At 44.7% G+C, this 11010-nt stretch overlaps 2 protein-coding genes across 2 annotated transcripts; one reads left to right on the forward strand and one right to left on the reverse strand.

Annotated features, from left to right (window-relative positions):
* Positions 1 to 3575: 3575 nt before the first annotated feature.
* On the forward strand, positions 3576 to 7710 carry LOC124652449 (protein cornichon homolog 1-like). Its single transcript, XM_047191464.1, has 5 exons — positions 3576 to 3893; positions 4607 to 4788; positions 6340 to 6462; positions 7173 to 7273; positions 7380 to 7710. Exons 1-4 carry the CDS (start codon positions 3819 to 3821, stop codon positions 7240 to 7242), a joined length of 450 nt encoding a protein of 149 aa, XP_047047420.1. The 5' UTR covers positions 3576 to 3818; the 3' UTR covers positions 7243 to 7273; positions 7380 to 7710.
* A 523-nt stretch (positions 7711 to 8233) lies between these two features.
* LOC124652448 lies at positions 8234 to 10353 on the reverse strand. Its single transcript, XM_047191463.1, has 2 exons — positions 10032 to 10353; positions 8234 to 9774 (listed from the first exon to the last, which is right to left on the reverse strand). The coding sequence occupies exon 2, from the start codon at positions 9701 to 9703 to the stop codon at positions 8477 to 8479; it is 1227 nt and encodes a 408-aa protein (XP_047047419.1). The 5' UTR covers positions 9704 to 9774; positions 10032 to 10353; the 3' UTR covers positions 8234 to 8476.
* Between the last annotated feature and the right edge of the window lie 657 nt (positions 10354 to 11010).

Consider the following 11010-nt stretch of genomic DNA (forward strand, 5'->3'; position numbering starts at 1 on the left):
CGTCATCACTCATCACGCGCCTCTTCTTCACCTTCCCTTTCACCTTCCCCACCTTCAGCACCCTCCATGAAAGTATCACCGAAATGATCAGGATAGTTGTCATCGATGATATCATCCCCTTCTTCATTTTCTTCCATTCTAACCCCTCTTTCTCCATGCTTGGTCCAACAATTATAGCTTGGCATGAAACCCTGCCGAAGCAGGTGCATGTGAATGCCTCTTGAGGAAGAGTAACCCTTCTGATTCTTACAGGCAGCACATGGACAGATAACAAAACCCCCCTGCTTGTTCGCATTAGCCACTACGAGGAAATCTTTCAAACCCGTAATGAACTCACCGGAGAGTCGGTTACCGTACATCCATTGCCGATTCATCAGCATTATTATTATATAAAGTATATAATTAACCATCATGCATTTGTTAAACTAACTAGCTACAAATAATAGAAATTAAACAATGAACTACACAGATGCATATTTTATCAATGATACATGAAAGGTTCAAGTTGCTAACCGCGATCGAGGAGGAAAAAATAAATGAGAAAGATCAAGTGTGGCTCGCACACTTCATATCATGTTCGTTTGATGCTTTCGAACATTTCATCGAACACCTTGTGTGCATAAGAGGAACCAAAAGCAAACCTACTGATGCCTACGGGTGCTTCTATTCTTGTAGACAGTGTTGGGCCTCCAAGAGCAGAGGTTTGTAGAACAGCAACAAGTTTCCCTTAAGTGGATCACCCAAGGTTTATCGAACTCAGGGAGGAAGAGGTCAAATATATCCCTCTCATGCAACCCTGCAACCACAAAGCAAGAAGTCTCTTGTGTTCCCAACACACCTAATAGGTGCACTAGTTCGGCGAAGAGATAGTGAAATACATGTGGTATGAACAAATGCGAGCAGTAGCAACGGCACCAGAAAAGTGCTTTGCTGTCCAGGACTGGTGTGTGGTTGATGGTGGTAATATTGCAAGAAGTATAGATGCAGTAAAACAGTAAACAAACATCGATAGCAGTATTTAGGAACAAGGCCTAGGGATCATACTTTCACTAGTGGACACTCTCAACATTGATCACATAACAGAATAAATAGATAGATGCTAGACTCTACACCCTCTTGTTGGATGATGAATACCACTAACTGTGTAGGATTACACGAACCCTCAATGCCGGAGTTAACAAGCTCCACAATATTCAATATTCATATTTAAATAACCTTAGAGTGCATGACAGATCAACATAACCAAACCAAGTACTAACATAGCATGCACACTGTCACCTTCACGCTGCGAAAGGAGGCATAGATCACATCAATACCATCATAGCAATAGTTAACTTCATAATCTACAAGAGATCACAATCATAGCCTACGCCAAGTACTACACGATGCACACACTGTCACCATTACACCGTGCGGGAGGAATAAACTACTTTAATAACATCACTAGAGTAGCACACAGATATATTGTGATACAAAACACATTGCAATCATAAAGAGATATAAATAAGCACTTCACTATGCCATTCATAACGGTGAATAAGTATTCTGTGAAATATAGCCTAAGAGACCCACACGGTGCACACACTCTGTCACCTTTACACACGTGGGACAAGGAGTCTCCGGAGATCACATAAGTAAAACCCACTTGACTAGCATAATGACATCTAGATTACAAGCATCATCATATGAATCTCAATCATGTAAGGCAGCTCATGAGATTATTGTATTGAAGCACATAGGAGAGAGATTAACCACATAGCTACCGAGTACGGCCCCGAGCCTCGATGGAGAACTACTCCCTCCTCATGGGAGACGAGCAGCGTTGATGAAGATGGCGGTGGTGTCGATGGAGGAGCCTTCCGGGGGCACTTCCCCGTCCCGGCGGCGTGCCGGAACAGAGACTCCTGTCCCCCGGATCTTGGCTTCGCGATGGCGGCGGCTCTGGAAGGTTTCTCGTACCGTGGCTTTTTCGTATCGAGGTTTTAGGTCTGGGACCTTTAAATAGGCGAAGAGGCGGAGTCGGAGGGTCGACGAGGCGAGTGTCACGCGTAGGGGGCGCGGCCCACCCCCGGCCGCGCCGGCCTATCATCCGGGCCCACGGGGCCCTCCTCCGGTGGCTCTCGGGTGTTCTGGAAGCTTCGTGTGATTCTAAGATGCTGGGCGTTGATTTCGTCCAATTCCGAGAATATTTCCTTACTAGGATTTCTGAAACCAAAAACATCAGAAAACAGCAACTGGCCCTTCGGCATCTCATCAATAGGTTAGTTCCGGAAAACACATAATAATGACATATAATGTGTATAAAACATGTGAGTATCATCATAAAAGTAGCATGGAACATAAGAAATTATAGATACGTTTGAGACGTATCACCTACCACCCCTTGTGAAGATTGTGAAGAGAAGTGGCACCAAATGGCTAAGTGAAGTGTGCTGAGCTGCATTTATAGGGATGATCCTTTAGTCCCGGTTGGCCTGGCCAACCGCGACTAAAGGCCTTCGGGCCAGGTCTGAGGTCTGGCCAACCGCGACTAAAGCCCCTCCCGTCCCCCAGCTGTTGACCGAGCCCACTGGGCCCAGACCTTTGGTCGCGGGTCGCCTCCCGAACCGCGACTAAGACCCCTTTAGTCGCGGTTCGAATATTTTGGGGACTAATGGGGGTGGACGGAAGCCTCTTTTTCTACTAGTGATTCAATGGATTATGAGACATAGCATCAGCCACCATAACCTCCTTGCGCTGGACAATGCTATAAAGTAGGGGGTATTGTGTTGCTAAAGGTTCATTCCCTGGCCAAACATCCTCCAAAAAACGAGTACCTATTGTGTTCCTAGCTTCAAAATGCCCCCTATTAAAGAAATCATCTTTCACCTTCATTAGTCCTTTCCTAAAGAAAGAGGTGAGTCCTTAGCGTTTGACTCGAGTGAGAGTTTTGGAGTGAAGATTCTTGTTCCTAACCAACCATGTGGTTCAACACCGATCGTGCTTTCCCTCTTGCATCTCCTCTGCTTCAGTCGTCGTCTACGCAACATCGAACGCTTTCCTTGCACATAAGGTGGTCGGTCGTTTTCCTATGTAGACTTCATTTTCTGATTTTTGCCTCCCTTGTTTGTTGTTCAGTTCTTTGATTGCTTCATTGTTCGATGTGGAAGGTGATGAATACTGGTGTTATCATGTATTATGCACAACATGATCATTGAGAGTAAACGCAAGTCTCCATAACTACTAGGATCTTTTTGCCGTTGTTGATTAGTAGGTGTCAGCATATTTTGTTGATTTTTTCTCCATGCAAACGGATATCCGATGCTCATTCTCAGTTGCAAAATGATCTCATACAACATGTGTGGAGGCTCAAAGGAGAGGCCGCTTGATGAAGATGAACTTTATTTTACTCCGAATTTGAATTGTATGAGTTATTTTATTTTCACTTTTAAGTACTGCAAAAAACATTTTTATATGTTGAAACTTTATTAGTATATTATTTAAAGACATGGTTAAAAAGAAAATTAACCATTTGGGCATGACAAATGGGGTCACGGCTGGGCTATATAAAATATACTTTTCCTTTTTCTCTTTTTTGGTTCGTCTAAAGTCGTCACCTCCTTTCTGCGGCGCCTTCCGATTGACCCGTCGAATCCATCTCCTCTCCTCTCGCCGGCGACGACCACGCCATTGAAATCGGCCAGACTGGTTTTGGGCACCTCACCACCTATCTGCCAGGACCGGTTGATTGAGCGCAGAGGAAGAGAGGAGGGGGGACGGAAGCGGTCCTTTAGGAGTAAAAATCGGCCCAGTCCCGTGCAGCGGCGGCGGTGTCGGCCATGTCTGTGGAACTCGTCCTCTGGCTCTTCTCCTTCGCCTCCGTGATGGCCCTCGTCGGCCTCACCGCCTACCAGGCAAGCTCGGCTTCTTGCTCCTTAAAACTTTCGCCTTTGATCCCTTAGTTTTGTTCAAGATCTGGCGCAAAATTCGCCAAATTCCTCGCCAATTTGGGCCTCAGCTGATCTATTTTGGGGGAACCTGAAGATAATTTATGCAGGGTTTCCTGTCAACAATGTAGTTCTCGTCATATTCCCTTACCTATTAGTTGGTCAACTGTAGGTGGGAAGATAGCCACCAGTAGGTTGAAAAGTAGACTCTGTCGAACTTAGACCCAAGAAATGACATTAGTATAGAAAATGTCCATTATATTTCGTTAAATTCAGTCAAAGTTTCTGCGCTGCGCAGTTTTGCTCGTTTACTTATGTTAGAGGAATTGAAGTATTTGTGGCTATTGCTACAGCTGTATGTTAGCACAAGCTACTGGGTAGCATTCATCAATCATCATAGATGCCACAATTGTCTTCCTCTAGTTGTTGTGAACGACCAAACCCAACATGGTTCTTACTTGTTAGCAATTGTGCGTTTTGTTCCCTGTATATAGGAAACTTTGGTCTAATAATTTTAGTTTGTTGCTGCAATAAGAATGGTCATTGTTGCTTTAGAATTGCAAGTCTGTACAAGAGAAATTTACAAAGAAACTGATGTTTGGATTAGCTTACTGCAAGGCAAGTTATTTTCTCTTCTTGCTGATTCATTCCACTGATTGTCTTTGTGTTTTTTGTATCAGCTTATCTGTTTATCCGATTTGGAGTTTGACTATATCAATCCATATGATTCATCATCTCGCATCAACGCAGTGGTCATAATAGAATATGCACTCCAAGGGGTCCTGTGTGCTGCTTTCCTCTTGACGCTGAATTGGTTTCCTTTTCTAGTTATGGCTCCTGTGACATACTACCATGTGAAGCTGTATGTACTCCTTTCTTTAACCCCTCTTAGGTTTATTCTCAAAATATGCATGCTTGTTTGGTCATTTCTTTATTGTACTTCTGGGCTGAGTATTTGTACTTGCTCGCTCGTTTTGGCTTATTCATGTTCTTCATTACCTTCGGCACTTAAAACAATAGTCTTGGTATTAAGCATTTAGACAGCAATGGTGTGCATATATGCCCTAATAATAATGTTGTGCTGTTGTGCCTTGCTTTATAAACCTCGGTTATGAAATTTGCAATATTGTTACCATTTTTTGTTGTTACAATATGATAAATCTACTCTAAACCTGCTATACACTTTTTATTAGTTGACATGAATCGTTTCCTTTTCACTATTCTGCATCTCAAAATAACCATTAGACATGGTTGGTCTTGCAGAAACCTTCACCGACTCTAAATATATGGCTACCCTTAATTATGATTAATGCAACATTTTGTTAATCTTGATCTAGTTTGTGTTATTAATCTGAGAAGGACTAATCTGATTCATAGAGCCTTGTTTATAATTACCACACAGATCCGATATTTCCATGTTCTTGGTCTGGTTAATCGATGTTTTTGGGCATTCACAACTTGCAACAATAGCATGTTATGCATCAGAGACAGAGAGTTTAGTAAGGCAAGTCTAGGGATTCAACTAGTTTGAGTGTAGATGGAAATAGAAACATAGTCTAATACGAGAGTCAGTCGTGCAAAGAGACCCGAAAAGCAAAAATTATTGAAGTTACATCGCACATCTTCACCTATTTGTAGACAGAGGTCTCAACCAGCTTGTCCTTTTTGTCTGTATGCTATCTGAATTAGCTGATTTTTTGTTCTTTCTTCCCTTTATGATTCAAATAGAGGAACAAGAATATCTCAAATCTTTTAAGTCTGGTTTTCTCAGTCCTCTTGGATCTGCTTTTGCTCATTAGATTAGTTGGGGCTTCAAGTAAAGTGCTTCCTTGGCATTGGTGTTAGCTGTAATTTGTAAGAGTTAATGTGCTTTTTGAAGATATCTAATCTGGTCAAATCGAGCATAGCTTCTGACCTTGTATATTGTAACACCTAGGCCACCCCCAGGCTGGCAGATGTTACCCTGGCAGTTCTCTAGGATGTCTAGGCTGGCCCCACAGACCAACACTAGTCTTTTCTGAGCACTTTGTCCTCACTTGTACACACCTAGGAAGAACTTCCCGGTCAGTCACCCGTCCCCAAATTGCTCCATGCCAAGCACACTTAACCTCAGAGTTTTTGGAGATGAGCTTCCTGAAAAGAAGGTGTATCTTGTTGGTATGAGTATCCTATCAATCCTATTAAGCCCTGGGCCAGGATCCCACATATATCTAAATTATACTGTAGTAACCACTTAATGATTTTTTTTGTTACAAAAACAAAATAGATGTTTGCATATACCCTTGCAATGCCATATTAGTTACAGTTGCCAGTCATTTATCCTGTATATTTATTCCGTTTACCTTTTTCTCCTGTGGCTTCATGTTCTTTTTCATGATAGTTAAACGGACATCATGATTTAATGTTTAATCAGGTATATGAAACGGAAGCATCTTGTTGATGTTACTGAGATATTCCGACAACTACATGGGGAGAAGAAGTACCGGATGATCAAACTCGCCTTCTACTTTGGCTTATTTATTATAACTATTTACAGGTTTGAGGCAGATTATTTTCGTTCATTGATGTTTTCTATGATTGGTTAAATCATTTCTGCAAATGCATTCATCATATGCTAGTCTTAGTTCTATCTACTTTCGAAGAAAAAAAAGCCACAAACACCCTAGGACATGATAAAATGCTTGTAAATTCTCTTCTCCTTCTACTCTCCCAGTAGTTGAACTCGATTGCTTTGGTGTCATAAAAATTTAGAAATGAGCATCGTAGGCCATTCTCCTGCAGGCTGAGTAAGCAAATGAAATTCAAAATCATTTATCTTTGTAGCGTGTATCTGTAGCTCATTGTGGTCATCGCCAGTTTTCTGAAATTCAAAATCAGTTGGTGTCATGAATTAACGTCCTATATCAATTTATTAATGTTCTTAGTGAGGCTCAGATTTGGGTGTAGCGTCACTCCATATCTATGGGTGCCCGTACACCATGTCTTTAGGCCAGCAATCATGAGCAAATAGTTGAAATATTTGAACTTATTCAGTATTATAGATGTGTTTTCCTCATGATTTTTATTTCCTTGTTACTAGTTGTTCTCTGCATATAATCCTAGCTCTGTAGTAGATTTATCACCTGTAGCTCTCAAAATGGTCATACTTAATTCATTATGTGTTCAAGTATAGGTTATCTGCTACTTTCATGCTAAGGATGCATGTTCCCTGATTTTAACTGTTGATATATTTGATACATTTTTCAGGCTTGTCATGACTGCTGTGCTATTATTTATTGACGAGGATGCAAATCTGGTAGAAACTAGGACTATTTAGAGTTTGTCATTATCATTTCACATATGACCAGGTATTTACTACCACATCTTCTGACGGGGAGATTTTTCCCACTGCTCAAATCTCTTGGTATTTAACCTGCACTGAAATTGGTGCTGGCACTGCTTTTCTTTTTCAAGGAAATTCCAAGGATGCAGTTGGTTAACCTGCAGTACACAACATCTGTCTCCAAATGAACACTAACATGAGGAACCGGTGAGAGTAAGTTCCGCTGTCTTTTAGAAACTCTGAAACATGACGATCCATTTGGTCTGTGGGAGCTTTTCTGGTGCCTCGGTGTTCATTGTAACCATCATGCAGCATTGACCATTCTGCTGTACAATGTAATTTTATGGGTTTTGGTATGACAATGCCAACTGTCTAAATTTGGTTCACAGTGTTGTGGTGATGTGTGATAAATGCCACTTATGATACAGGAAGGAAAAATGATGACCTCTTGTATGTGTATCCTAGCGCTGTCGTATTTTGATTCATTTCTGCGCCGTATGTAAAACTAGATCAGGGTGTAGTTTTTTTTTGACATTTTTGTGGCAAAGATACTAGGGTTTATGAAAACATCAAGCTTGGGCTGACAGCATTCACTTCCGATGTGGTTCAAGCTGAAACTGAAGATGAACTGAGAGGGTTATGTTATGTTCAGAACCTGCTGAAGGTGGAAAGCTTCCGTGCAATCATCGATTATAATAATGTCTTGTAAACTTGCCGAGAAACACGTTGCTTTTGCTTCTGGTACAACTATAGTGTCATAAACGTTAGCATCCTGTACGTCTGATTCAACTAGCAGACATAGATAAGTCTTCACACTCAGCCGTAGCAGGCTAGCAGCGTTGAATAGTTCAAGTCTTTACTCTGGAATTGGCCGTAATTCCAGTAGCAACAATGCATTAGGATTACAAAAATCCGATAGATTATGATTATACACTTTTAAACAGGATCAATGTGCTTGGTTCCACCAGCATTCTGCACCTCTGCAGAAGGTCACCATTTCAACCATGTCTGATTCAACAAGCCGAAACAGAAAAGTCTCGGACTGAGGCAAGAAGCGTCCAGGTATTCACTCTGAACTTTTGCGAAAGCATCAATGGATTCTGATTGCAAAAGTCCACAATTCCATCAGGATTATTCATGCCAGGTAATCAATCAACCATCCAATGCAAGGACAAAGAAGAAAAGTAAAAAAACCTTGATGCGAACTCTGCAATGCACCTGCTGAACCCTACTTTCCGATCTTGGAGATGAGAGTCTCGAAAGCCCCAACCAAGGACTTGACCCTGCTCTTCTTGTTCTTGGCGAGCTTGGTCGCCGTCTCCTCGATCAGGTTGTTGTACAGCCTCCGGCTCTTCTTCTTCTCCAGCGTCTTCTGGTGCCTTAGCGTCACCTCCGGCACGACGAAACCGGCCCCTGCCGCGCCACCTGAGACGCCGCTCCCTCGTCGCCGAAGGCTCCTGAGCCTGAGTTGGATGCCGCCGCTGGATTCCTCGCCTGCTGCTCTTCCCTTTCTGAACCTGAGCCGTGTCGGCGGCTTCTCTTCTTCAGATGGAAGGATTGGTGCTTTGGTGCTCTTGGAGCGCAGCTTGAAGGTGTCTGAGTTCTTCTTGCTCGGTTGTCGCATGAACGGGAAACGCACCGATCGGCTGCTGCTGCTCATGCTCATGCTCTTGGCCCTTCGGTGCGCCGGGATGGGCCTGCTTGATTCAGCAATAGCAGCAGCGTGCTCTTGTAGATCAGGAGGATAGAGTGTTTTCACTGGTTTGGCATTAGCAGTTGCATCGCCCTTGGCCGTTTCTTGAAGAAGCACAACCTTCTTTTCGACGGGCAATGTCGTACTAGTGTTGTTTGCTTTGGGAGCCTTTCTGCTCTTTCCAGCCATGCTCTTGTCGGAAGGCGAAGCCTTGCTTGCTCTTGCTCCATTAGCGGCCTGAGGGTTCGTCGAGGTCTTCCCTGTCAGGGTCGACCTGACGGTCTTAGCTAGCTTCTTGTTCAGCGATTCAGTTTGCTTCTTCACACCAACCTCCGGTTCAGTGGTCTTGGCACATGGGTTTTTCCCCTTCATCATATCCCTCTTCTTCTTCCCATCAGCTGGAACAGGAACTGCATCGTAGGCCACAATGTCCTTCCACTCCACGGTCTCACCGACAGCCTCCGTGCTGTCCCTGGCGGGTCTGCTGAGATCTCCGACGCGCCTCCACGACACCGACCGCACCTTGATCAGCCTCCTCTTCTGTTCATCCGGAGCCGATGGCTGCTTCCGAGGTCTCGGTTTGGGCTTTGCAGCCTCTTTCTCCTCGAACTCGTGGTGTCCGCCGTGCTTGCAGGCATCATGGCACGAGCCGGTTGATGGCCTGAGGTAGTTGGGAATAGACTTTACGCCGACGCTGCTGCTATGGTGAGGAGGCGTCGCAGTTACCGCCGCCTTGGCGCGTTTTTCAGTCATGGCCGCCATTGGTGAGAATGTGAAGCTCCTTGGTCCCGTCAAACCCAGCGGGTGTGCGCCAGATGCAGAGTACTACAAATCTGTATGAAAGGGAAAACAATTAATTCATGCTCCAGGTTACCCAATTGAGTTCTCATTCCACAGAATCTCTAACAGAGCACTAGTACTTGGCAGGTGAGCAACGTACTAGTATGTACGCACGATCGACATGAATGATCATGAAATACAAAGCGCATATGCTTGATTATATCACAAAAGACATCCTTGATCTGTTTGAACCTAGAAATCAAGCAGGGACATCAAGAGATCACAGAGAGCAGGGACAGCAAGAACTCACCGTCTCCGATTCCCGCTTCAAATGCCGGGCGCCATTCGTGCCAAAATCGATCAGCAGAACCTCGGCTCAATCCCGCGAGGAAGAAGGTAGGCTGCTGCTCCCGTTGATTTCTCGGAGGACTGGTCAAGCCTTGTTCTAGAGCTAGCCAAGTAAGACCAGTGAGGCGTATATGTAGTAACTAGTAGGTCTACCATGTGGTAGCGTGGTAGGAGGCGATCGATCGACCAGGTCAAGCAAGGGGGATGATGATGATGGTAGCTGAGTAGGGCCTCTAGATGATGATGCTCTCAACTTTCCAATTCCTCTTCAGTTAATGTTCTAGAGACATGAAGAAGGCTTTGAAGAGAAAGCTTCTTGGACGACGGAGGAGGTGGTCAAACACGGCGGGAGAAAGTGGTGGATTTGATTTCAATGTGACGTGGGAAAGGGTTAGGTGGCTCGCGCCGCCTCTGACTGGTCGTCTAGACCCCACGCGCAGTGTCACCGGCACTCCACGTTTGAAATTTCTGCCGAGCCGTATAACAACTGGGGCCCACGTGCAGTTAGCGAACCGCCGCACGTAGAGTTTGACTCTTTGTTCGAGCAGGATTAAGAGCATCTCGTGCCCTTCCAAAAGATTTTTGAGGGCGCCGGACATGTTTACCTTTCCAAGTCGCGCGCCCTAAAGTCTTCTTCCGTCTAGCGGTGCAATACGGTATCCGGCGCTCCGAGACCGTCACCGCTCCACAGGGAACGTTCCGAGCGCGCCGGACAGAGCGAGAAGCGAGGCGAGGAGTGGTGGGCCTGACGCGTCGTTGACACACGAATGACACCCAACCGCCGCCTACCTCGCGACGGAAGTTATTGCCGCGCAGCGAACGGTGCAGTTTCCACAAAGACGCAATGACACGTCTCGTCACGTCTAGCTCTATGTGGCGGTGTTAATGTGCGCCACCGCTCCCTCGCATCCCTCCGGTCTACAAAAAGGGACGCTCTCGCA

The sequence above is a fragment of the Lolium rigidum genome, chromosome 5, assembly GCF_022539505.1.
Source record: "Lolium rigidum isolate FL_2022 chromosome 5, APGP_CSIRO_Lrig_0.1, whole genome shotgun sequence".
In the NCBI taxonomy this organism is placed as follows: Eukaryota; Viridiplantae; Streptophyta; class Magnoliopsida; order Poales; family Poaceae; genus Lolium; species Lolium rigidum.